We start from the raw sequence: 27,490 nt of genomic DNA on the forward strand, positions 1-27,490 counted from the left end.
CACGTTGCCCGAAGCTCAAGGACTGGCTCAAGGATCCTGGTTCGAGCCCCCGGCTCCCCACCTGTAGGGGGGGTCGCTTCACAGGTGGTGAAGCAGGTCTGCAGGGGTCTGTCTCTCCCCCTTTCTGTCTTCCCCTCCTCTCTCCATTTCTCTCTGTCCTATCCAACAACGACAACATCAATTACAACAATAACTACAACAACAAGAGCAACAAAAAGGGCAACTAAAATAAATAAATATAAAAAATTTAAAGATAAACAGAAACCTCGAAGGAAGGGAGAGAGTGAGAGAGAGGTGTGCACCTGCAGCCCTGCCCCGCCACTTGTAAAAAAAAAAAAAAAAGCTGACACTAGGAATTCCTCTAAGTGCCTTAGAAGCTCATTTGTTCCCCTCCACTCGGCACATTGGGAACCCTGATTTCAGCAACTGGATCCAAGACCCAACAGCTGCACATACCCAGTCCGGATCCCAGCCGCCGAAGACCAAGCTGCCCCGGCGGAGGTCAGCGGTCCTGTCTGTCTGTCCGCGGGGTCCCGGGAGGGTGGCGAGGAGGGGCTGGGACTACACTTCCCAGTGTGCCAGGCGGGCGAGGAGGGCGCAGGCTCCTTCCCAGAAGCAAAAGCGGAAACAAAAGAGCCTCGACGGCGTCCCCGCCCGCACACTCGCGCTCGCTCGGGCGCACTCGGAGCAGCCAGCGGCGCCGGGAGCAGCCAGCGGGCGGGGGGCGAGGCGCGGCCCCGCCGTGTCCACCGGGCGGAGCAGCCAGCCAGCCAGCCAGACAGACAGACAGACAGCCGGCCGGCCGGCCGCGCCCGGACCACCCCGCGCACCGCGCCCGCAGCCCGCAGCCCGCAGCCCCGCGCCGGCCTCTGTCCCCGCCGCCCTCCCTACCCCATGGCGCTGAAGCGGATCCAGAAAGTGAGTGCCGGGACCGGGCCTGGGGAGGTCGGGGGAGACCCGGCGAGGGAGCCGGGACCGGGACCGGGACCGGGAGGGCGGGGCCCCGGGGCCGGAGGGGGGACCCCGTGCAGGTGAGATCGGCGCTGGGGCCCCGATGCCCGGCTGCCCGGGAGGCTGGGGCCCCGCTGCGCCCCTAGTGCCCGGCTGCAGGGGTGAATCCTCCTCCTCGGCGCGCACACATCCTTGAAAGCCCTGCTTCATGCAGAACGTGCTCAGGGCTGCGTTTTTGCCTTGCCCGGGGCTGCTGTTGGCCCTGTCATGCGGTGGTGCCTCCACACTGATCTTTATACGCCCCCTTTTATGTCCTGGCTTCCCCCGGGAGGGCGACGAAGGTGGGGTGGGCCTGCAGCCTTCTCTCTCTCTCTCTCTCTCTCTCTCTCTCTCTCTCTCTCTCTCTGTCTCTCTCTCAGCAGTTGGGCTGGTTCTTTCTCTCTTTCTCACCCCTCTGTGCTGCGCTCTCACTTAGTTACCCAGAAGGGCTGGAAAAGCCTATTTGGGGCCGAGAAGCCTCCTGCCCCTTCTATTTTGGTGTCTCTGCTGCTGCCACTTCGGGTCACATAGCTGTAGTGAAAACATAGTTGCTGATACACAAGATGACCTCCTGGCTGTGATTCATGGTGAGTCAAGCCAAGCAGGTTTTGTTTTTTTTTTCCCTCTACCCCCCCCCTCCTTCCCATGATAAACTTCTATGTAAAGTTGGAGGAACAACAGAAACTACCACACATTAGATTGTTTGATGCTTTGACACATGGATTTAGAATGAGGAAACAAAATATATCTACTCAGGAAAACAATGTAGCCTCCCAATTCTGTGAGGAATTGACTTGTGTGTTTATTGCTACTGTTTCATATTGCAAACACTTGTGTGTTTATTGCTACTGTTTCATATTGCAAATTTGGGATCCAGACGTTTTCTTTCTGTTCATTTTAATTTCTTCCTTTTTTTTTTTAAAAAAAAAGATTTTATTTATTTATTAATGAGAAAGATAAGAGGAGAGAGAAAGAACCAGCCATCACTCTGATACATGTGCTGCCAGGGATTGAACTCAGGATCTCACGCTTGAGAGTCTAACTCATTATCCACTGCACCACCTCCTGGACCACTCACTTTAATTTCTTACTAAATTATTCTGATCACTGACAGAAGTGTTTGGTTTCACAGAGTTCAAGTTGGAGGGTTTTTTTTTTTTTTTTTAAGGGAAGGACATTTTGCAACAAGTTAAACCAATAATGATCATTGTAGTTTCTAAATGACTTCAGAATATATTGATGGCTACTGAAAATGTCTGTCAGCTCTTCTTAAGTTGTGAGTCAAAAGAGCAGTGATAAAGATATATACAGATATATACACACACACATATATATAATATTCTCAGTCACACTGGTGGCATCTTCTGGTACAAAGGACAGCAATTTTCATATCCAGTTCAATTTTTTGTTAGTGTTCAAATATTAAATTTGTACATAAATGTTATTTTTGTGCCACTTAAGTTCTCTTTCACTACAAGACACAGGTAACAATCAGCATTTATCAGTTTGTTTTTAGTTTTTAAAATAATGTAATCATGCCTTTTTTAAAAAATTTTTTTATTTATAAAAAGGAAACACTAAACGATAGGATAAGAGGGGCACAACTTCACACAATTATGCCTTTCTTAATATAGCTAAAATCCTGATTTTGAAACCTCAACCTGCATCTCCGCCATGCCTTGTATACACGTTAATGATAACACACTGCTGGCTCACATTTTTACTTTTCAGATTTGATTTACTTATTAATGGAGTAAAATAGGAGGAAAGACAGAAAGAACCAGACGTCACTCTGATTCATGTGCTTCTGGGACTTGAACTCAGGCCCTCACGCTTGAGAGTCCAGTGCTTTATCCACTGTGCCATCTCCCAGACCACTTGGCTTACATTTTTCCAAGGGAGTTTTGTAATAGTGTTTCTTTTCTACTGATGAGAGTTCTCCCCAAGACTTTGCACATACAATGGTTTTAAATAGTATAGAACTTGTCCACAGCAATCATCATGCCAAGGCAGTGTTATTTTTAGTAAGCAGATATTATTAGTTTCTAGTAACAGAGTAGTTCTGTAAAAAAAAAAAAGGAATAGAATTAATGTCAGATCTGTACTGTGTTGATTTTGTGTGTGTGTGTGTGTGTGAGTGGAAAAGTTGGGAATCATACTAGCACCTTTTCTGTGTCAGTCTTTGTCATTCTTTTCAACAGTAAAGTGGACTTTCATGCGTGCTCTCCGTTAGCTGTACTCCATGCTTCCATGCTATGGGAGGTGTTATTTACTTTGATCTCTTACTTTTTTTTTTTGGACAGAGAGAAATTGAGAGAGGAGGGGAAGATAGAGAGGCAGAGAGAAAGATAGACACCTGTAGACCTGCTTCACCGCTTGTATGGTGATTCCCCCCTGTAGGTGGGGAGCCATGTCTTGAACTGGGATCCTTGCACTTCATACTATGAGTGCTTGGCCCAGTGGAGATCCCTTACTTTTCCAGCTCCTTTACCCACTTCCCTGATTGGAAGCCAGCTCCAGATGAGGTATATTGTTTGCCTTCCGGGTCTTCATAGTCAGAACCCTCTTTGGTGTCATCTGTATACAGTGTGTGTGTGTGTCTGTCCCCATCCCCAATCTCATGCTATCTATTCTATCATGCCATCTAATCTATTTGCTTGCCAAGGCCTCTTACATGCACCATTTTTCCTGGGCTACTTTTTGTTATTTAGATAGAGAGACAGGACAGACAGACAGACAAGCATAGAAAGAGCGAGATACCACCACAGTGCTGCAGTTTCCCTGGATGACACAGCCCTTCCAAGTGGTGCTGACACCAGGGCTGTGTGTGTACCATGCCCCCAACTTGGTGAGCTCTCTCTACCCCAGTCTGCAAATTCTGATTTGAATCTGTACTGCTTCGATACAAAAAGATACAGGTTAATTTATGGCCTATACAAATATATACTAAGGCAACACTCAAGATTCCTTTCAGATCACTCACTGGGTGATGAGCTCCTCACAGTGCCCTACCTGGGAGCTGAGCAGAATCTCACAGAGCCCTGCAGGAGTAGAGTGGCATGGTCCAGAGGGCAGAACAACTCTAGGGGACTGCACCAGACTCACTTGTGGGACATTTCAGACTGCCCCCACAGCTGTAACTGGAGATAGGTTGACTCTCCCTCAGAAGGAACCTGGGGCCTGGAGGGAAGGGATATTTGGTCCAAGATAATCTCTTCAGGAGTGATTTGACATGTTTAAGGATGTCAAGTTTCTTCACTCCATAGGAAAAGATTAAAGGGAGTGGAATGAAAATTGTATGTGTATGCAAAGTCTGTGGGTATCATGCGTAAACATGCTTCTGTATCAGAGTGTGCTCAGTGATTTAATACTCCAGTTTCGACACCTAGTGCCAGGTTTGCATTTCAGCTCATAAATTTACACACCCAGGCCCTATTTTTAGATATGATAGAAGGTGTAATCATAGTCACCTAAATGACTGAAGGGGGAAAAAAATTGGATAGTCACGAGTAAGGATACCTGAAACGTTGCTGAAGAGGGCAGTTAGTTTTTCAGCTCAGCTATCTGTCATCCTTTCAAATTTATTTCAGAGCATTTCTTTCACCTGCACTATTTTTAATTCTTGACACATGTTTTGGAAATTTTTTTTTAAGTTTTTGCTTTAATTTATTTTCCCTTTTGTTGCCCTTGTTTTTCATTGTTGTAGTTGTTGTTGTTATTGATGTTATCATTGTTATATAAGACAGAAAGAAATGGAGAGAGGAGGGTAAGACAGAAGGGGGAGAGAAAGACAGACACCTGCAGACCTGCTTCATCGCTTGTGAAGCGACTCCCCTGCAGGTGGGGAGCTGGAGGCTCAAACCGGGATCCTTTCGCTGGTCCTTGCACTTTGTGCCATGTGCGCTTAACCTGCTGCGCTACCGCCCGACTCCTGGAAATTATTTTTTTATATTTATGTATTTAGTTGTCACCAAGGCTGACTTTTTTTGGTAGAGGTGGGAGACACTACAGCACTGAAGTGCCTCCCCCCACGTGCTGTACCGTTTCCACATAGAGTCCCAGGGACTCACATCTGCTTCCTCCTCATGACAGTGCAGACACTTGACCCAGTGAACTATTTGTCTGACCCCTAGAAATTATCTTAAAATAATAAGCTGTTATATTACAGTGCCAAATGTTCGGGAAAACTAGAAGGAAATTCTAATATGGTCAGGTGCTTTAAAAGTAAACAAAAACACTACTCAGTGTGGTCTGGGAGATGGCACAGCGGATAAAGCATCGGATTCTCAAGCATGAGGTCCTGAGTTCAGTCCCCTGCAGCACATGTACCAGAGTGATGTCTGGTTCTTTTTCTCTCCTTCTATCTTCATGAATAAATAAATAAATTAAAAAAAAAAAAACAGACACACACAGGGAGTCAGGCGGTAGCACAGTGGGTTAAGTGCAAGTGGCACAAAGCGCAAGGACCGGAATAAGGATCCTGGTTCGAGCCCCCAGCTCCTCACCTGCAGGGGAGTCGTTTCAAAAGCTGTGAAGCATGTCTGCAGGTGTCTGTCTTTCTCCCTCTCTGTCTTCCCCTCCTCTCTCCATTTCTCTCTGTCCTGTCCGACAACAACAATAACTACAACAATAAAACAAGGGCAACAAAAAGGGAATAAATAAATAAATATATTTTTAAAAACAACAACAACAACAACACTCCCCAACCCTCTGTGGGGGAAGCATCATTTAAATGGGAGAAGATCTGGTTTCTGCTCCTGGTCCTGTGAATTACTAACTTATTTCCTTATCCTCATAATGATACTCTTGAGAACTACAATCCATGTGCATAATATAGAGTAGTTAATCTGTGCTAGACATCGTCCTAAGTGTCTAATGTATGTCAACTGACTTAGTCCTTATTAAACTCAAGAGGTAGACATGGATATCCCTATTTTACAGCAGAGGCACAAAGTGTTGAGAAATGTATTCAGAATCACTAAGCTAGTAAGGGAATAGGCTATATGAAATCAGACGGCTGTATGAAATCAGACGGCTATATGAAGTCAGACAGCTATATGAAGTCAGACGGCTCTATGAAATCAGACTTTCAAACCAGATAGTTGGCTCCAGGCCAAACTTTAACAACCACTCCAGGACATTGCTTCCGTTACCCACATGGGCTCACAGATTCATTTCTGTTGAACTTAAAGGACATGAGGGAATCCAATGAGTTTATGGATGTAAGTGCTTTGAAACTGGAATGTTCTATACAAGTGTATTGTAATTAAGACCTTGGCATATCTAGACATTTTCCCTGCTGTAACACTCGGTGTGTTGGTTATGCGTTGTAAATTTCTGCTTTTAAGTGGTACATATTGGATTGCTTAGGGTGGTAAATGAATAATACAGTTTTGTTTCTCCTTATTCCAGCATGGACATTTTTTTCTATCTTCCAGAAGGAATCAGGAAAGAAATTGGTTGTACTTCAAAAACATTCTTTTTAAACTATTTTTTGGTTGTGGAGTTTTTGAAAAAAATGTTTTATGAATTGATATGACAACTTAGTTCCTATAGAAGTTTTGAATAGTTCAGATTAAAATCATTAGCACAGTTAGAAAGGCATTATGAGATGAAATCCAGGATTTCAGGTTCTTTAATAAAAGAAGATAAAAAATTTACAGATATATATTTAATGCAGTATTGTATTTCTTGGTAGGTAAATGGTTTGCCTTGAGATGAAAGGAAAGGGGAAAAAGTTGTTTTTTTTTCTTTATTGATATAATAATGGTAGACAAGACCATAGGATAAGAAGGATACAATTGGGGGGTCAGGCGGTAGCGCAGCAGGTTAAGCATACATGACGCAAAGCACAAGGACCAGAGTAAGGATCCTGGTTTGAGCCCCCGGCTCCCCACTTGCGGGGGGGGGTGTCGATTTACAAGTAGTGAAGGAGGTCTGCAGGTGTCTTTCTCTCCCCCCTCTGTCTTACTCTCCTCTCTAGATTTCTCTCTGTACTAGACAATAATAATGACATCAGTAACAACAATAAACACAACAACGATAAAAAACAAAAAAACAACCAGGGCAACATAAGGGGAAAAAAATAACCTCCAGAAGCAGTGGATTCATAGTACAAGCACTGAGCTTCAGCAATAACCCTGGAGGCAAAAAAAGGAAAAAAGGGTGGGGCCAAGTGGTGGCACACCTGGCTAAGTGCACAAATTACAGTGTGCAAGGTCCCGGGTTCAAGCCCCTGGTCCCCACCTTCAGGGGGAAAGCTTTACGAGTGTGAAGCAGGGCTGCAGGTGTCTCTGTCTCTCCCCTTTCTATCTCTCTCCCCTCTCAATTTCTCTGTATCAAATAAATAAATGAAAATAATTTTTAAAAAAAAGAGTAGCCCAGGAGGTGGCAGAGTGAATAAAGCATTGGATTTTCTTTTTTTTTTAAATTAATTAATTTTTTTTTATTTAAGAAAGGATTAATTAACAAAACCATAGGGTAGGAGGGGTACAACTCCACACAATTCCCACCGCCCAATCTCCATATCCCACCCCCTCCCCAGTAGCTTTCCCATTCTCTATCCCTCTGGGAGCATGGACCCAGGGTCATTGAGGGTTGCAGAAGGTAGAAGGTCTGGTTTCTGTAATTGCTTCCCAACTGAACATGGGCGTTGACTGGTCGGTCCATACTCCCAGTCTGCCTCTCTCTTTCCCTAGTAGGGTGGGTCTCTGGGGAAGCTGAGCTCCAGGACACATTGGTGGGGTCTTCAATCCAGGGAAGCCTGGCTAGCATCCTGATGACATCTGGAACCTGGTGACTGAAAAGAGAGTTAACATACAAAGCCAAACAAATTGTTGAGCAATCATGGACCCAAAGCTTGGAATAGTGGAGAGGAAGTGTTAGGGAGGGTACTCACTGCAAACTCTAGTATACTTCTGCTTTCTTACTTTGGTGCCATACTCCAAACTCAGTCAATTTCTGCTTAAGCATTGGATTTTCAACCATGAGATCCTGAGTTCGATCCCCGGCAGCACGTGTACCAGAGTGATGTCTGGTTATTTCTCTCCTCCTATTTTTCTCATGAATAAATAAATAGATAGCATAATGGTTAGATAGCATAATGGTTATGCAAACAGACTCTCATGCCTGAGGCTCCAAAGTCCCAGGTTCAATCCCCTACACCACCATAAGCCAGAGCTGAACAGTGCTCTGGTTAAAAAATTTTAAAAAATTAAAAATAAAAAAATAAACTTTTTTTTTTTTTTTTAAAAGGGTACAATTCCACACAATTCCCACCACCAGAGTTCCATATCCCATCCTCTCCAATGGAAGCTTTCCTATTCTTTATCCTCCTGAGAGCATGGACCCAGGACCATTATGGAGTGCGTAAGGTGGAGGCTCTGGCTTCTGTAATTGCTGGACATGGACATTGGCAGGTAGATCCATACCCTCAGCCTGTTTCTGTCTTTCCCTAGCGGGGCAGGGCTCTGGAGAGATGGGGTTTCAGATGGTGAGGTCATCTGGCCGGGGAAGTCAGGTTGGCATCATGGTAGTATCTGCAACTTGGTGGCTGAGAAGTATTAAGATATAAAGCAGAACAAATTGTTTAATAAAAAGTATTTTTAGAAAAAAAAAATAAATAAATAAAATTTTTAAAAAGTATTTTTAGGAGCCGGGCGGTGGCTCAGAGGGTTAAGCGCACATGGTGCAAAGGGCAAGGACCAGTATAGGAATCCTGGTTCGAGCCCCCGGCTCCCTACCTGCAGGGGAGTTGCTTCACTAGCAATGAAGCAGGTCTGCAGGTGTCTGTCTTTCTCTCCTCCTCTCTGTCTTCCCCATCTCTCTCCATTTCTCTCTGTCCTATCCAACAACGACAACAATAATAATAATAATAATAACAACGATGATGATAAGCAAGGGCAACAAAAGGGGGGTTGTTTTGGGGGGGTGGCCAGGATGGTGGCACATCAGGTTAAGCACACGTGACACAAAGCGCAAGGACCGGCGTAAGGATCCCGGTTTGAGCCCCCGGCTTCCCACCTGCAGAGGAGTCGCTTCACAGGCGGTGAAGCAGGTCTGCAGGTGTCTGTCTTTCTCTCCCCCTCTCTGTCTTCCCCTCCTCTCTCCATTTCTCTCTCTGTCCTATCCAGCAACAACAACAATGGAAGAATAATTGCCTCCAGGAGCAGTGGATTCATAGTGCAGGCACCTAACCTGCTTCAGGAATAACCCTGGAGGCAAGAAAAAGTTTTTTTCTTTTTTTTTTTTTTTAAATATTTATTCCCTTTTGTTGCCCTTGTTGTTTTATTGTTGTAGTTATTATTGTTGTTGTTGTTGTTGGATAGGACAGAGAGAAATGGAGAGAGGAGGGGAAGACAGAGGAGGAGAGAAAGACAGACAACTGCAGACCTGCTTCACCGCCTGTGAAGCGACGCCCCTGCAGCTGGGGAGCTGGGGTTTGAACCAGGATCCTTATGCCGGTCCTTGTGCTTTGCGCCACCTGCGCTTAACCCGCTGCGCTACAGCCCGACTCCCTTTCTTTTTTCTAAAAAGCCACCATGTGAAGTTTTTTGCCTTTAGATCATTGTGCTTAAGCTCAGCCTTTCTCTTGACCCAGCATCTTTCTTCATCACAATGGAAGTGTAAAAGATGAGATAGCCTGTAATAGCTAAAAAGTTCTGCTGTTACTTTCCTGAAGACATGAGTAGCCACATCTAAATAAAGCTCTTATTTTTTTTTAAGTTTATTTCTTTATTGGGGAATTAATGTTTTACATTCGACAGTAAATACAATAGTTTGTACATGCATAACATTCCCCAGTTTCCCATTTAACAATACAACTCCCACTATGTCATTTATCATCCTTCATGGACCTGTATTCTCCCCACCCACCCACCCCAGAGTCTTTTACTTGGGTGCAGTACTCCAATTCCACTTCAGGTTCTACTTGTGTTTTTTTTTCTGATCTTGGTTTTCAACTTCTGCCTGAGAGTGAGATCATCCCATATTCATCCTTCTGTTTCTGACTTAGTTCACTCAACATGATTTTTTCAAGGTCCATCCAAGATCGGCTGGAAACGGTGAAGTCACCATTTTTTTACAGCTGAGTAGTATTCCATTGTGTATATATACCACAACTTGTTCAGCCACTCATCTGTTGTTGGACACCTGGGTTGCTTCCAGGTTTTGGCTATTACAAATTGTGCTGCCAAGAACATGTGTACACAGATCTTTTTGGATGGATGTGTTGAGTTCCTTAAGATATATCCCAGGAGAGGAATTGCAGGATCATAGGGTAGGTCCATTTCTAGCCTTCTGAGAAAACTCCTATCTGATGTATGACGTGTAAAGATCTTCTCCTATTCTGTGAGGGGTCTCTTGGTTTGGGTAGTGGTTTCTTTTGCTTTGAAGAAGCTTTTTAATTTGATGTAGTCCCATAGGTTTATACTTGCCTCAGTCTTCTTTGTAATTGGATTCGTTTCATTGAAAATGTCTTTAAAATTTATGCAGAAAAGAGTTCTGTCAATATTTTCCTCTAAGTATCTGATAGTTTGTGGTCTAACATCCAAGTCCTTGATCCACTTGGAATTTACTTTTGTATTCGGTGAAATACAGTGGTTCAGTTTCATTCTTCTGCATGTTTCAACCCATTGTTTCCAACACCATTTGTTGAAGAGACTCTGCTTTCCCCATGTAATAGTCTGGGCCCCTTTGTCAAAGATTAGATGTCCGTAGGTGTGGGGCTCTTATTTTTTTATATTTACCCTTTTGTTGCCCTTGCTTTATTGTTGTTATTATTGTTGTCTTTGTTAGATAGGACAGAGAGAAATGGAGAGAGAAGGGGAAAACAGAAGGAGAGAGAAAGACAGACACCTGCAGACCTGCCTGTGAAGCGACTCCTCTGCAGGTGGAGAGCCAGGGGCTGGAACTGGGATCCTTACTCCTGTGCTTGGGCTCTGCGCCACGTGCACTTAACCCTCTGCGCTACCGCCCGACTCCCGGCTCTTCTTCTTCTTCTAGCGTTTGCCCTTCTTCCGTAGCCAGTCAACAGTGTCAGGTTGAAAGCTGTCAGGAGCTGCTTGTTGCTGGCTCTGAAAGTGACTGGGATCCATGTGGATTCAGTCGGCTAGGAAGGATCGTCAGTTTCCCCAATGAATGGGTACTCACGGGATGCACCACGAGAAGGTCGATCCAATGCACCACACTCCCGGCTCTTATACTTATCATAAGAAGGAAGGCACATATGAGCATCAAGCTAGCAGGATACAGAGTTGCCTCCAGTAAGTTGGCAGTCAGCTGAGGTAAAGCACAAACACCTCATCACAGACCCCTGCAAGCGTCAACCCGGCTTTGACCTGGCACGTTATGATTGGGCCCTCCTCAATCGCTATCGAACAGGCCATGGCCGGTGCGCCGCTATGTTCCATCGCTGGGGAGCCAGAGACGACCCGAACTGCCCCTGCGGCTCCAGACAGACTAGGACCCACATAGTCAACGACTGCCACCTCTCCAGATTCAAAGGAGGTCTCGAAACTTTACATCGGGCTCAACCTGACGCTGTTGACTGGCTACGGAAGAAGGGCAAACGCTAGAAGAAGAAGCCGAAGATCGAACAGCATCCTTGCTACACACAGAAGACGCTTAGCAACTGCTACTAACCTAAATACTCCATCATACTGAGTTAATGCCTACTCACAGTGTAATAGCTCCCCAACCCTGATTTTACATGGGATTAAAAGCAGGGACTGGGTGGTAGCACAGCGGATTAAGCGCACATGGTACCAAGCTCAAGGATGGGCTGAAGGATCCCAGTTCCGGCCCCGGCTCCCCACCTGCAGAGGAGAGGGGGAGGGAGGGTCACTTAGCAAGCAGTGAAGCAGGCTGCAGATGTCTGCCTTTGTCCTTTGTCTCCCCCTCCCTGCCTTCCCCTCCCTCCTCTCTCAGTTTCTCTCAGTCCTATCCAACAGCAACAGCAGCAGCAGTAACAATGAGGGGGAAAAAGGAGAGGAAAAAAAAAGGAAAAGCAGGTATTCAGATCCATGTCCTCTTTGTACTTACCTGAAATGCTAGTCTGAAAAGCTGTAGACTGTATAATACAACTCAGGTGCACACGGGTGGAGGGGTCCGCAGATCACCACACAACATCTGTCTGAAGGCAAGACAGTTTCTCTCTCTGGTCTTGGTTTAGATCGCCTCTGGAAAGCTGAATGAAGCTTTTCTGCATTTGGTTGTTGGCTGGACCTGGGAAGATTCAGTACACACAGCCGACAGTTTCAGGAGACTACTGCATGCTCGGAGTTTTCCTTAGTTTATGCAAGAAGCTGCCATCAAGCAGTAGTCCGCTGCTGCCTGTCCCATCACCACCATGCTCTGCGTTTCCTGTCTTTGTGGCTATTTCTCCCTCTGGTTATTCTTATTCTGTTGGCATGATCTCCTCCAGAGCCACCAAATTGCTTATTAGATTTTGGTTCTCCTGACAGACTTAAGAAAGTGTCTCCAACAGGAGGAAGGTAGGGGGTTGGTTTCTTCACCTTAATTTTTCTTAGTAGTAAAAATAATCTTGATTGTTTTCACTCCAGGTGGTTACACTCCTAGTGTGAGCAGAATTTGGATAGCGTCGAATAACTTGGGCTCCTTGTTCTCTAATCCATTAAAATTCTGCTCCTCCCAAATTTGGATGAATTTTCCAAAAATTTCACTAAGATATTTTCTGATTTTCTTTTTGAGTTATTCTTTAATCCTTGAGTTATTTCAAGAGAGATTTAAAAAAAAAACTTATTTCTTATTTAATTGTATAGTGACCAGAAAGCATGCATTATTATAATGACATCTTTGGTAATTTTGAAACTTGTTCTGTGACTCAGACTATAGTTTGTGTTTTTTGATTTTTTTATGTTTGTTTATTTTCCCTTTTGTTGTCCCTTTTTTATTGTTGTTGTAGTTATTGTTGTTGTCATCATTGTTAGATAGGACAGAGAGAAATGGAGAGAGGAGGGGAAGACAGAGGGGGAGAGAAAGATGGACACCCGCAGACCTGCTTCACCGCCTGTGGAGTGACTTGCCTCCAGGGTTATTGCTGGGGCTCAGTGTCTGTACCATGCATGAATTCACTGCTCCTGGAGGCCATTTTTCCCTTTTGTTGCCCTTGTTACTGTAGCCTTGTTGTGGTTATTATTGTTATTGTTGATGTCGTTCATTGTTAGATAGGACAGAGAGTAACGGAGAGAGGAGGGGAAGACAGAGGGGGAGAGAAAGATAGACACCTGCAGACCTGCCTCACCACCTGTGAAGTGACTCCCCTGCAGGTGGGGAGCCAGGGGCTCTAACCAGGATCCTTAGTCGGGTCCTTGGCGCTTTGTGCCATGTGTGGTTAACCCACTGTGCTACCGCCCGGCCCGCTAGTCTGTGTTATTTTAAGTACACAGTAATAAAGCTCTCTAGGTGTGCTGCATAGCTCCTGAATGAGCCGTGTTTGGTGATGTCTTGACTTCATTCTCGAACTAGACTTCCAATTTCTGGTAGGTGTCTGTTGAACTTAGGCAGTTTGTAAGGAATGAGTACCAAAGGAAAGTTTTTATCATTTCATTGTCTTCTTGCATTTAAAAAATTTTTTTAAGCTCATTTATTGGATAGAGACAGCGAGAAATCAAGAGGGGAAGAGACAGCTGCAGCCCTACCTACTTCACTGTTTGAGAAGCTTTCCTCCTACAGGTGAGGACTGAGGGGAGATAGCATAATGGTTATGCAAAGAGTCTAATGCCTGAGGCTCCAAAGACCCACGTTCAGTCCCCCACACCACCATAAACCAGAGCTGAGTAGTGCTCTGGTAAAAAAAAAAAAAAAAGTTTTAGGGGCCGGGTGGTGTACCTGGTTGAGTGCACAAGTTACAGTGTGTAAGAACTCAGGTTTGAGCCCCCAATCCCCATCTGCAGGGGGAAAGGAAAGCTTTGTGAGTGGTGAAGCAGTATTGCAGGTGTCTCTTTGTCTCTCCCCCTCTTTATCACTCCCTTCCCTCTTGATTTCTGGCTGTCTCCATCCAATAAATAGATAATGAATTAAAAAAAAAAATTTAAAGTACAGATAGCCTTAATTCAGTACTGGAGCATTTCAAGTCAAAGTTAATTAAGAATGATATCTTCCAGTTAGTGCAACCTGGAGTTGAGTATTATTGGGGATGAGGAAGCAGGAAGAATGCAGCAGTGGAAGTCAGCTGATCTGAGTCTTTGCCTAGCTTTGGCTTTGTGACATTGGCTTAAAAAAAACACACTCTTTATTAGATGTAAGAATGTTACGGATTAAACTAGGTGATTTATTTCCCTAACACTTATTTTATTTCATAGGAGATAGACTTTCATATGAGATTGAGAGAGAGAGAGTAAGATAGAAGCCAAAGGGAGTCAGGCGGTAGTGCTGCGGGTTAAGCGCACGTGGCACAAGGACCGGCATAAGGATCCCGGTTCGAGCCCCCGGCTCCCTGCCTGCAGGAGAGTCACTTCACAGGTGGTGAGGCAGGTCTGCAGGTGTCTGTCTTTCTCTCCTCCTCTGCCTTCCCCTCGTCTCTCCATTTCTCTCTGTCCTGTCGAACAACAACAACAATAACTACAACAATAAAACAACAAGGGCAAGAAAAAGGAAAATAAATAACAAAATCTTTAAAAATAAAAAATAAAAAAAGATAGAAGCCAAAGCACCCCTCTGGCACATGGCAGTGGCGTGGAACTCAGAGCTGCTGGCATGCAAGGCCTGTGCTCTACCCACTTGAGCTGTTTCCTTATCTGTAAGTTAGATACATTTAAAAAATATATATTTTATTCACTTCTATATTTACTTTGGACAGTGAAATTGTGCAGGCAGGGGAATTAGAGAGAGACAGAGAGAGAGACCTGCAGCTCAGCTTCATTACTTGTGAAGCTTTCCCCCCTCCCCAGCAGATAGGGAGGGGCCAGGGGCTTGAACCCAGGTCCTTGAACATTGTAATATGTGAGTTCTACTCAGTCTGTCACCACCCAGCTCCTAAGCTAGATAATTTCTAGGGTTATTTCAGGTTTATAATTTTTTTTCAGGTTTATAATTTTTAGTACACCTAAAGAATGTTATTTTGTTTGCTCTTGTTAAGCAAATAGGAAAAAAAAGAGGGCACAAAAATAAAGATTGTGCAGTGATAACTGTATTCTGCTGCTATGTGATATAACTTGCATTCTGTTTATGCTGGGGTTACCAGAATCAAAATAAACGGTGACATCTTAATACACGATGTAAAATCGGTGAGCCTCCAAGGGTCTGTCATTCTTTGATTAACGAGCAATTATTTATGATGCAGATGAGATATATTTCTGTCATTGTACTGGTAGCATAGATTGTTTTTTAAATTTCCATTTCCCTTCTATTTAACAGGTGTCTTTTGTAATTTAAAGACGACTTTATCCACATATTTAGACAGTGCCTTACACAACAGCCCTAACAGATTCTTTTAGACAGACAGGTAAATCTAATTTTTTTTTTTTTTTTAACCAGAGCACTGCTCAGCTTTGGTTTATGGTGGTGCAGGGGATTGAACCTGGGACTTTGGAGCCTCAGGCAAGAGAGTCTCTTTGCAACCATTATGCTATCTACCCTCCACCCCAGGTTAAAATATTTTTGGATCACCTCTCTCTATGACAGCACCTACATAAGAAGATATATAGAGAAATGAAGTACAACCACATTATCTAGAAACTTAAAACTAATAGAGGTTAGAAAAAAAAAATCCCATAACATCTAAATAGATGGGAAGCAGCCTAAAGAAGATCGGGGATGTTTGAGCAAGAAGGTGACCAAAAGCATGAGAAGTCATACTGTTGTTAAAATTCGGAGGCTCCAGCTGGCTGGGCTAGCTTCACGGTGGGTAACAGAGACGCAGAGACAACGGCTGGGCAGGGAAGCTGTATTTCTTTATTCAGGAACAACGATTAGTAAACTAAACCAAACTAATCACCAAACAGAACTCCGCTGTCTCTTTGCGGTGGCGCAAGCACTCTCTCCTACTCTGCCCCTCTGGAACTCTCGCCCTCTCTCGGGGTTCTTTGGGGCGGGGCCAAGCGGGCCCACAAAACTAACTGGACTGATCCAATTCTCTTGGCGGGGGAGAACTAGAACAACCCAGTGTAAAGCATACAATTCCCCCTTTTCTTTTTAACTAAATGACTACAGTATCAAGGGTGTGGGGTGAACAGAAACATATATCATACAGGCATTTTTAAAAAAGAAACTGGCACAAACATGGAGAAACATGTAAGCAAGTAACAAGAACCAGTGTGCTGCCAAGGGAAGGCCTGAGGGGGCCTTTTTTGTTTCTGTGGGCAAAACTTTATCAGCTTAAAAAAAAAAAACATTTTTTGTCTCTGGGGGGCGTACTTGCCTCGACGGGCATTTGCATGGGGGCAGGGAACGGCCTAGAGTCCCAAAGGCAGCTGGCTGCAATTTACTTACTATGAAACAAAACTTGTTATTAGCATATTTCTAATAGAGAAGGAATTTGAGACTTTTACATATTAACAACGTCTTTTAACCTTTTGTTACACCCATTCAAGATGGAGTCACACCCTAGTTGTACTCAGGAAAGGAAACCTCAGGCATGAGAATAATTAGCATAGCCATTGTGCGATCTACCATTTCTAATAGAGAAGGTAATGGAGAGTTTTACATATCAACAAGTCTATTTAACCTTTTGTTTAGACCAACTTAGTTAAAATATATTGATTGTTAACTAATTTTTACCTCAGACTTTAAATGTAAGTTAATTTTATCTTTATGAGAATTATGTTGAAAACTTTTTTCATTTAACTTTGTCTAGTAAGAATTTACCCTTAAAGTTACTGTTTACCAAACTTTAAACATACACATAAACATGGTCATTAATACACAAGGAGAGAAACCTTTGTTACGAAGACATGTCATTTTAAACACGAATTTAAATCTGTACTGTCTTAGTTGTTGGGGGGGTGCGTTGTCCAGTGGTGGTCTCTTGGGCAGCTTCACTTCTAGGAATTGCAGGTTGCGATCTCTGCACAAATCTCTGCAAAACAGTCTCGTGAAGAAAGAGCAGAGGCCTTTGGAGATCTCTTCACCAGCAGAAGAGAAGGCCATAGTGCATAGGTAGCCAAATTGTCTTTACTTATCTGAGAGATGCGCAGGTCAGGTCCACGTGGGCGCCATTTGTTGTTAAAATTCGGAGGCTCCAGCCGGCCGGGCTAGCTTCACGGGCGGGTAACAGAGACGCGGAGACAACGGCTGGGCAGGGAAGCTGTATTTCTTTATTCACGAACGACGATTCATAAACTAAACCAAACTAATCACCAAACAGAACTCCGCTGTCTCTTTGCGGCGGCGCAAGCACTCTCTCCTACTCTGCCCCTCTGGAACTCTCGCCCTCTCTCGGGGTTCTTTGGGGCGGGGCCAAGCGGGCCCACAAAACTAACTGGACTGATCCAATTCTCTTGGCGGGGGAGAACTAGAACAACCCAATGTAAAGCATACAACATCATACTGAGGAAAAATTCTGTGAGGAAGATGGGCTTGCATGTAGATTTAAAAGACTTTGTAGCTGGGGAGTTGGGTGGTGGCTCAGTGGGTTAAGCACACATGGCACAAAGCGCAAGGACCAGCATAAGGGTCCTGGTTCGAGCCCCTGGCTCCACACCTGCAGGGGAGTCGCTTCACAGGTGGTGAAGCAGGTCTGCAGGTGTCTGTCTTTTTCTCCCCCTCTGTCTTCCCCTCCTCTCTCCATTTCTCTCTGTCTTATCTAATAACAACAGTAACTACCACAACAATAATAAAAAAAAAACATAACAAGGGCAACAAAAGGGAAAATAAATAAATAAATAAATAAATAAATAAATAAATAAATGAGTACCTGGGGTGGGTGGTGGCACACCAGTTTAAGTTCACATAGAATGAAGCACAAGGACCTGCACAAGGATCTTCAAGCCCCCGGCTCCCCACCTGCAGGGGAGTCGCTTCACAGGCGGTGAAGCAGGTCTGCAGGTGTCTGTCTTTCTCTCCCCCTGTTGGTCTTCCCCTCCTCTCTCCATTTCTCTCTGTCCTATCCAACAACAATGGACAAAAGATGACCGCTAGGAGCAGTGGATTCATAGTGCAGACACCTAGCCCAAGCAATAACCCTGGTAGCAAAAAAGATACTTTAAAAATGCGTAAGGACCCAGGTTCGAGCCCCCGGTCCCCACCTACGGGGGGAAAGCTTTGCGAGTGGTGAAGCAGGGCTGCAGGTGTCTCTCTGTCTCTCTCCCTCTCTTATCTCCCCCTTCCTTCTCTATTTCTGGCTGTCTCTATCCAATGAATAAATAATTTTTAAAAAATAAAGAAACTAAAAAATAAAGGAAATTCATTAGAAATGGTCTGAAGGGGGCGCTAGATAGCATATGGTTGTGCAGAGAGATTGACAGTCCTCACCTGCAGGGAAGAAGCTTCGCAAGTGTTGGAACTGTGCTGCAGGTGCCCTGCCCCGTCCCAGTCCCCATCTCACCCTCCATCAAAGAAAATATAAACAGTTTTAAAAAGGTCACCAGGAGCGGTAGAGTCATCATGCAGGCACCAAGCCCCAGTAATCAATCCTGGTGGAAAAAGAAAAGAAGAGAGGGAAAAGGAAAGGAAAGTGGAGAGAAGGAAAGAAAAGGAGGGTCTAAATGGTTTATCGCAGCAGACCCAGGGCCTCTAAAATAGGGTGGGTGGGAGTGGTGGTGGAGGAGGAGGAGAGCAAGTCCGAGCGTGTGTGCTGGTCACCTACACGAGGAGAGGTGAAGTCACACAGGATGACAGCAGTCTTACGAATGAGCATTCCCCCCAGTGAAAATACTGGGTAGCATTTCTAAAGACTTAGAGAAGCCAGGTTTGCGGAGGAACCTACAGAAATGAAGGTATGTGACTTGTTTGGGAAGGAAGATGGAGACTCTTACTTGGGAAGCATTCAGGGACTAGTCACAAACAATTCATATTCTGGATGACCTGGAAGGTCCATGCTGAGAAATAGGACCTTCCTGCACAAGTTTGGGGAAGCCACCGACGATTTCTTTTTATATCTGTAGCTATATAATTTTTATTTCTTATTAATAGTAGGTTACAAGATTGGAGGATTGCAATGTATAGTGCCACCCCACATCGCCCTCTCCCCACCAAAGCTCTGTATCCCCACCCTCGCACCTGCCAGAGATAACCACAGGCCGGAGAAGCAGTTTGTTTGCCGGCTGGGGGTAGATAGCATAATGGTTATGCAAATAAACTGTCATGCTTGAGGCTCCGAAGTCCAAGGTTCGATCCCCTGCACCACTGTAAGCCAGAGCTGAGCAGTGCTCTGGTTAATTAAAAAAGAAAGAAAGAAAGAAAGAAAGAAAGAAAGAAAGAAAGAAAGAAAGAAAGGAAGGAAGAAAAAGAAAGAAACAGTTTGCTTCTGTTTTGTTTGGATTTTTTTTTTTTGGCAAGTTCATGTAACTCAGAGCTCTAGATTCCACATAGCAATCAAACCATCTGGAGTTGTCTTTCATCCCTTGACGTACTTCACTAAGCAATATCACCTTCAGTTCTATCCATTTTGTCCCAGTGAGCCAATACTATCTCCTCTGACTGCAGACTATATATATCATAGCTTTAGCCAGTCATCTGTTGAGGGGCAGTTAGGCTGATTTCACTCTTTGGCTGTTGTGAGCAATGCTGCTATGAACATAAGAGTGTATATGTTCTTCAGATTAGTGGGGTTTTTTTTTTCCTTTGGTTGCCCTTGTTGTTTTTTATTGTTGTTGTAGTTATTATTATTGTTGTTACTGATGTCATCATTGTTAGATAGGACAGAGAGAAATGAGGAGGGGAGAGAAAGACACCTCTGCAGACCTGCATCACCGCCTGTGAAGTGACTTCCTGCAGGTGGGGAGCCAGGGACTTGAACCGGCATCCTTACGCCGGTCCCTGCACTTTGTGCCACATGCGCTTAGCCCGCTGCGCTACCGCCCAACTCCCCAAATTAGTGTTTGTGTCCACTAGATGAATATCTAAGAATGGTATTGCTGGATCATAAGGTACTTCTGTTTTTATTTTTTAAATTTTTTAATATTTATTTATTTTCCCTTTTGTTGCCCTTGTTGTTTGACACTGTTGTGGTTATTGATGTTGTTTTTGGTGGATAGGACAGAGAGAAATGGAGAGAGGAGAGGAAGACAGACACCCGCACTCCCCTGCAGGTGGGGAGCCAGGGCTCGAACCAGGATCCTTATGCCGGACCTTGCGCTTTGCACCACATGCGCTTAACCCGCTACGTCACCACCCGCCACCCGAATCCCGGTACTTCTGTTTTATTTATTTAGAGTCACTGAAGATTTCCAGATAAGGAAATAACATTCATATTCAGCTATAGTTGTAAATATGCATTCTTGGTCTCATAAAACACAAGACCGTTTATTATTGTACATTTAATGGGCGTCACAGAAAGGAAAGTATAGTGTACTCTGGGAATATAGCAGTGGTCCTTTGATGGGTTCTGCCTAGACTTCCTTAAGGCATTGTTTTGTTTTACTTTATTTAATTGGGTAGATACAGAGAGACATTGAGAGGGGAGGGGGAGATAAAGAGGGAAAGAGAGAGACACCTGCAGCCCTGCTTCACCACTTGTGAAGCTTCCCCCCTGCAGATGGAGACCGGGGCTTGAACCGGGGTCCTTGCGCACTGTAGTGTGTGTGCGCTTAACCAGGTGCATCACCACTCAGCCCCCTTAAGGCATTGTTTAAGAGGGGTTTGGAAGAAAAAGAAAGTAGGTAGGGGGCCAAGTAGTGGCACACCTGGTTGAGTGCACATGTTACAGTGCACAAAAGACCCAGGTTCAAGCCCCCAGTCCCCACCTGCAGGGGAAAAGCTTTGCGAGTGGTGAAGCAGTGCTGCAGGTGTCTCTCTGTCTGTCTCCCTCTCTGTCTCCCCCTACCCTCTCAACTTATGGCTGTTTCTATCCAATAAATAAAGATGAAAGAAAAAAAGAAAGAAGGAAGGAGAGAGAGAAAGAAAGAAAAGAAAGAGAAAGGAAAAAAGTAGTAGGGTTAGTGAAACTGCCCACTTGGATAATGTGCTCCTTTGCCAGGCGGGTGACCCAGGTGCCAGCCCAGCCCAGCCCCCAGGGGAAGCGTAGAAAGGGCTTGGCACTGTATATAAGGATGATTTTGACTTCCAGCTGTGGAAGAGTAGTAGGACAATAGGTCAGTTAAGACATTATTGCATTTGGTTAGATACTGTCCAAGGGCATGGTGGGTGGCAGAGGATGCTTGATGTTTCCCAAACTGCCGTCAGGACATTTGAAAAGATGGGTACGTGAATAGCCCAGGGGGCACAGTAGATCACGTGTTGGATTCTCAAGCGTAAGGTCCCGGGTTCGACTCTGTAGTATTGCATGTGTCCATCTTGCTCCCCCATTCCCTCCATTGGAAACTGTGGTTTTCTCCCAAGGTCACAGATACGGGCTGACGGTTTTCCATGTCAAGTTTTAAACTCAGTGGCGTAAGCAATATTTCCAGACGTCTCCTTTTCTACTTAGAAAAGAAGTTTCCAGATACTTTAATAGTGTCTCCCTCTCTCAAACATTTGGCTTCTTATCCTGAAATACCTCCCCACTGACTTTTTCTGCTCTTTGGACCCACCCACGCTTTTCTTTTTGATTGGTCTAGGTCTGGAACCCTTTTAGTGGGAGGGGCCTGAAGTAATGGAAATCTCAATTTTTTAAAAACTATTGATTTATTCCTTTTTGTTGCCCTTGTTGTTTTATTGTTGTAGTTATTATTGATGTCGTCCTTGTTGGATAGGACAGAGAGAAACGGAGAGAGGAGGGGAAGACAGAGAGAGGGAGAGAAAGATAGACACCTGCAAACCACCTGTGAAGCGACTCCCCTGCAGGTGGGGAGCCGGGGGCTCCAACCAGGACCCTTACGCAGGTCCTTGCGCTTTGCGCCACCTGTGGTTAACCCCCTGCGCTACTGCCCAACTCCCTGGAAAATCTCAATTTATGTGGGACTGATTCCTGGGGGCTTAGGGGCATGGAGGGAAGAAGGAATTAGGATAATTACAAGATTTAGAGGTTGGGTTATTGGAATGAATAAGTGTGTTTTCATCATAGATTTCACAGAGTAGATCTGAATACAGTTGCTATTGTGATATCTTGGACTTACCTGAGATTTATTTTTGTCATTCTTATAAATGGGAATATGTATAAAAGGAGATATTCAAGAGACTCCTCTTTAAAAGGAAGTCATGTTTCAGAAATAGAGACAAGGTAGTATTTTGGGGAATCAAGAGACATTATGGGCACAGCAAGAATTTGGAGAAGGTGGTTGCCGATCTGAGACATGAATAACGTCTCTTAACCTAACCTCAGGACATTTATCCTAAGTTTATTCTCAACACTGTGTCAAAGTCAGTAACAGCAGTGTTTTCATCCTTTTCCTTTTGTATGGAATTTGGCATTTAAAACATTTTAATTAAAAAAAAAAAAGACTGTTGCAGAGATAACCAGCCTAAATAGCAAAATAGAACTAACTTTTTGTTAAAGTTATGTGGTCCTTATAATTTAGTCAATTGCATCTTGTCAGCATTTTTTAAGTCTTCCAGGAAGAATCTACATAGTTGAAAATAAAGATGTTCTTTAATTTACAGACTTCAAGAGATTCTGTACTCAGAGCCACTTCTGACGCTTGGCGTCTCGATTGAAATAGCTCTAGTCAACTGGATAAGGAGATCAGAGTCTGAATTGTGAGCCCAGGAAATGTTTATTTACAGACAAACCAAATATAGCTCTTCTGCCCCTCTAGAGACAACATCAGAAATGCAATTCAGTAAGAACCAGCGTCTTGTTTTAGGAATGTGGAGGACACGGTGGTTATCTCCCAATAATTGATTGCCTGTTGAGCCGGGATTTTGAAATAATGCCTTCATGTGCTTTCTCGTCAGTAATTTCAATTTAGGACTATAAATCAGTTCTTCTGCAGAGGCTTGTTGGATGTCCATTCCGCACACTCAGTGGGGTATATATTAGCTCCTTTCTAGAGATTTAGACCTTCCAGGTGTTGGAGCTAGAGAACTCCCAAGCACTTTCATGTGGTAAGCGTAATTTTTTTTTATTTCTTTATTGGGGAATTAATGTTTTACATTCAACAGTAAATACAATAGTTTGTACATGCATAACATTCCCCAGTTTCCCATATAACAATACAACCCCCGCTAGGTCCTCTATCATCCTTCATGGACCTGTATTCTCCCCACCCACCCACCCACCCCAGAGTCTTTGACTTCGTTGCGATTTTTTTTTCTTTTTTTTAGGGATCTTTTACTGCTGTAGTGTCATATTCAGCCAGATGACCAATAAAACGGTTCTGACTTGTTAGCTTCCATTCTCCACTGTTGAGATTGGACTGTTACCCTTCTGGGAGCTGTGAGATTAATGCAGGCTTCTTCTCTTATATTGCCTTCTTTGTTTCCTTTTATTTGCTTACTTTCTCTGAATTAGACCGCCTCCTCTACTTTTAGATTTTAAGTCCCCTAGAGGCAGGGGCTGTGTCTAGGTTGGTTTTTATGGAGAACACTCAGCACATTGTGGGGGTGTCACAAACATGCCATCTGCGCCAATTTAAAATTCAGTTCCAGACCTTTCAGTACTTTTCTTTGTGTCTGGCTGGTTATAGAAAGCTGAACTGGAATGGAGATACTTAGCAATTTGAGACTCTGTAAGTCTAAGTACAAGTCTTGTGAACTCGCAGTGTTCTTATATAGTTGGTGTCAAAATATCTTGAAGTCTGCCTTTACTATAGCTTAAATTTTCATTTTGAGTTCTACGTATTTGAGCATTGTAACCGAAACGGCTTCATTGACACAGACTTTTTTACTAGTAAATTTTCTCTTTTATTTATCTCTCTCTCTCTCTCTAATTAGTGATTTACAAGATTGCAGGGTAACGCGCCGAAGCTCCTCACCACACTCACCGCTGCAGCTCTGTGTCCCAACCTCCCCACCTCCCCAGCAACTAACCACACACAGTAGCTGTCACTAGATCTCAGAGATAGGTCAACACGGGCTTCTTTTTTAGGTGTCAAGTTGGTTGATTTTAAACTTACTTTTTCTCAAGGAAATTAAATCCACTCTGTATACCAGTATAAGATTTTAATCCACAGAAGTGAAATTGAAGGATCTATATACACATTCTGTGTGTGTGTGTGTGTGTGTGTGTTTTCAGTGTGCTTACTATAATGATTTTCATCCATAAATGAACAACTAGTCTCATTATTTGACAGTTATCTTTTACATTATAAAAAAGTTGGGCCAGGGGAGTCAGTTGGTAGCGCAGCGGGTTAAGCGCATGTGACACAAAGCACAAGGACCAGCGTAAGGATCCCAGTTCGAGCCCCTGGCTCCCCACCTGCAGGGCAGTCGCTTCACAGGCGGTGAAGCAGGTCTGCAGGTGTCTGTCTTTCTCTTCCCCTCTCTGTCTTCCCCTCCTCTCTCCACTTCTCTCTGTCCTATCCAACAACAACAACAACAACAACAATAACGACATCAATAAAACAATAAGGGCAACAAAAGGGAATAAATAAATAAAATAAATATTAAATATATATATATATATATATATATATATCAGCCAGTAGTGGTGACGCCCCAGTGATGATAATTTTTTTCAATATGCCTCTGTTTGGAATATTCTTGGTGATCAGATTATCGGGCTTTTGAGTACTCTTGGAATCCTCTTTCAGTTTTACTGTTTTTATTTTTCCTCTTCTACCAGAAGCCTGTGAGAGTTTGTTATTTCATGTCTTTGCCAACACTTCTGCTATATTCTGACTTTGTAATTTTAACCGCTCTTTTGGTGTGCACAGTTTCTTGTTTTATTATTTATTTATTTATTTTTAAAAATATTTATTTATTTATTCCCTTTTGTTGCCCTTGTTGTTTTATTGTTGTAGTCGTTGTTGGATAGGACAGAGAGAAACGGAGAGAAGAGGAGAGAGATAGACACCTGCAGACCTGCTTCACCGCCTGTGAAGCGAACCCCCTTGCAGGGGGGGAGCCAGGGGGCTCGAACCGGGATCCTTATGCCGATCCTTGCACTTTGCGCCACATACGCTTAACCCGCTGTGCTACAGCCCGACTCCCTTTATTTTTTATTTTATTGCCAAGAGGTAGGTGTTCGTGGGTTTTATACCTGCAAGATGCTGAAGCTCCCTTTGATTCTTTCTATTTTTTTTTAATTCATTTCCCAAAAAGAGAGAGACAAAGAGGGAAAAAGAGTCAGAGAGAAGGAGGAACACCGTAGCGCCTCTCCCCTTCCTGAAGCTTCCCTCCTGTGTGGTGCTCCCACCTGGTGGCAGGGGCCATCCATAAACCTGGCTCCTCACACTTGGGAAAGTGTTCCCTGTACCTGATAAGCTATTGCCAGGTCCTAGCTCTTTCTTTTCATTTCCTCGATGATTAGTGAAGCTGAACCCCTTCTCTTTTTAAAGTTCTTTTATATTTATTTATTTTTCCTTTTGTTCTTGTAGTTATTATTGTTATTTATGTCGTTGTTAGTGAAATGGAGAGAGGAGGGGAAGACAGAGAGGGGGAGAGAAAGACAGACAACCTCAGACCTGCTTCACCGTCTGTAAAGCTACTCTCCTGCAGGTGGGGAGCCGGGGGCTCGAACCGGGATCCCTGAGCCAGTCCTTGCGCTTTGCACCACTTGCGCTTAACCCACTGTGCTACCGCCCGACTCCCGCTGAACCCCTTCTTATGCACGTGTGAGCCTTTTATCGATAGTCTCATTTGCAAAGTGCCTGCTCAAGTCTGCCTTTAAAAAAAGTGATCTGGTCCCTACACCTATGGGCATCTAATTTTGACAAGGGAGCCCAAACTATTAAGTGGAGAAAGTCGCTTCAACAAATGGTTTTGGGAAAATTGGGTTGAAACGTGCAGAAAAATGAAACTGAATCACTACTTTTTACTGTACACAAAGTAAACTCCAGATGGATTACAGACTTGGATGTTAGGCCAGAAACTTTCAAATACTTAGAGGAAAATATTAGCAGAACTCTTTCCCATCTAAATTTTACAGGCATCTTCAGTGGTACAAATTCAGTTGCCAGGAAGAGTAAAACAAGAATAAACCAATGGGGTGACATCAAATTTAAAAGCATCTGTACGGGGGCCAGGTGTTAGCTTAGCAGGTTAAGCACACATGGCGTGAAATGCAAGGACCCGCATAAGGGTCTGCAGGTGTCTATCTTTCTCTCTCCCTCTCTGTCTTCCCCTCTCCTCTCTCGATTTCTCTCTGTCCTATCCAACAACGACAGCAATAACAACAACAATAACGATAAACTCCCAGGGCAACAAAAGGGAAAAAAATAGCCCCCAGGAGCAGTCGATTCAAAGTGCAAGCGCCATATCCAGCAATAACCCTGGAAGCAAAAAAAAAAAAGCATCCGCACAGTAAAAGAAACCACCATCCAAACAAAGAGACCCCTCACAGAATGGGAGAAGATCTTTACATACCAGATATCAGACAAGAGGTTAATAACCAAAATATATAAAGAGCTCGCCAAACTTAGCAACAAAAAAACAAATGACCCCACTCATTAATGAGATAGTATGAATAGAATATTCAGCAAAAAGAGATCTAAAAGGCCAACAAACAAATGAAAAAATGTTCGAGTCGTTGATTGTCAGAGAAATGGAAATAGAAACAACAGTGAGATACCACTTAACTCCTAAGAGAATGTCATATATCAGAAAAGGTAGCAGCAACAAATGCTGGAGAGGTTGTGGGGACAAAGGAACCCTCCTGCACTTGCTGGTGGTAATGTAAATAGTTCCAACCCCTGTGGAGAGCAGTCTGGAGAACTCGGAAAGCTAGAAATGGACCTACCCTATGACCTGGAATTTTTAAAAAAAAAATTTTTGTATTTATTTATTCTCTTTTTTTGCCCTTGTTGTTTTATTGTTGCAGTTATTATTGTTGCTGTTACTGATGTCATTGTTGGATAGGACAGAGAGAAATGGAGAGAGGAGGGGAAGACAGTGAGGGGGAGAGAAAGATAGACACCTGCAGACCTGCTTCTCCGCCTGCGAAGCGACTCTCCTGCAGGTGGGGAGCCGGGGACCCGAACCGTGATCCTTCCACCGGTCCTTGTGCTTTGCGCCACATGCGCTTAACCCACTGCACCACTGCCGGACTCTCGACCTGGAAATTTCTGTCCTGTGGGTAAACCGTTAGATATCAAACACGAGGGAGTTGGGTGGTAGTGCAGCAGGTTAAGCACAGCTGGTTAAGCGCAACTGACACAAAGCGCCAAGGACCAGTTTATTGATCCTGGTTCGAGCCCCCAGCTCCCCACCTGCAGGGGAGTAGCTTCATAAGCGGTGAAGTAGGTCTGCAGGTGTCTATCTTTCCTCTTCTGTCTTCCCCTCCTCTCTCCATTTCTCTCTGTCCTGTCCAACAATGGTGATATCAATAACAAGAATAATAATAACT

General features: G+C 44.0%; 1 protein-coding gene across 2 annotated transcripts in view; it reads left to right on the plus strand.

Annotated features, from left to right (window-relative positions):
- The first annotated feature begins 577 nt into the window (after positions 1–577).
- UBE2D1 (ubiquitin conjugating enzyme E2 D1) overlaps positions 578–27,490 on the plus strand; it is a 53,700-nt gene continuing 26,787 nt past the window's right edge. Inside the window, exon 1 of one of the 2 annotated variants that reach the window (XM_007537519.3) lies at positions 578–918. In XM_007537519.3, coding sequence (XP_007537581.1) covers positions 895–918 — 24 coding nt within the window. In that variant the 5' untranslated portion in view covers positions 578–894. The remainder of the gene's footprint in view (positions 919–27,490) is intronic. The other variant, XM_060189495.1, reaches the window with a different exon arrangement.

This window comes from Erinaceus europaeus, chromosome 1, assembly GCF_950295315.1.
Source record: "Erinaceus europaeus chromosome 1, mEriEur2.1, whole genome shotgun sequence".
NCBI classification, from domain to species: Eukaryota; Metazoa; Chordata; class Mammalia; order Eulipotyphla; family Erinaceidae; genus Erinaceus; species Erinaceus europaeus.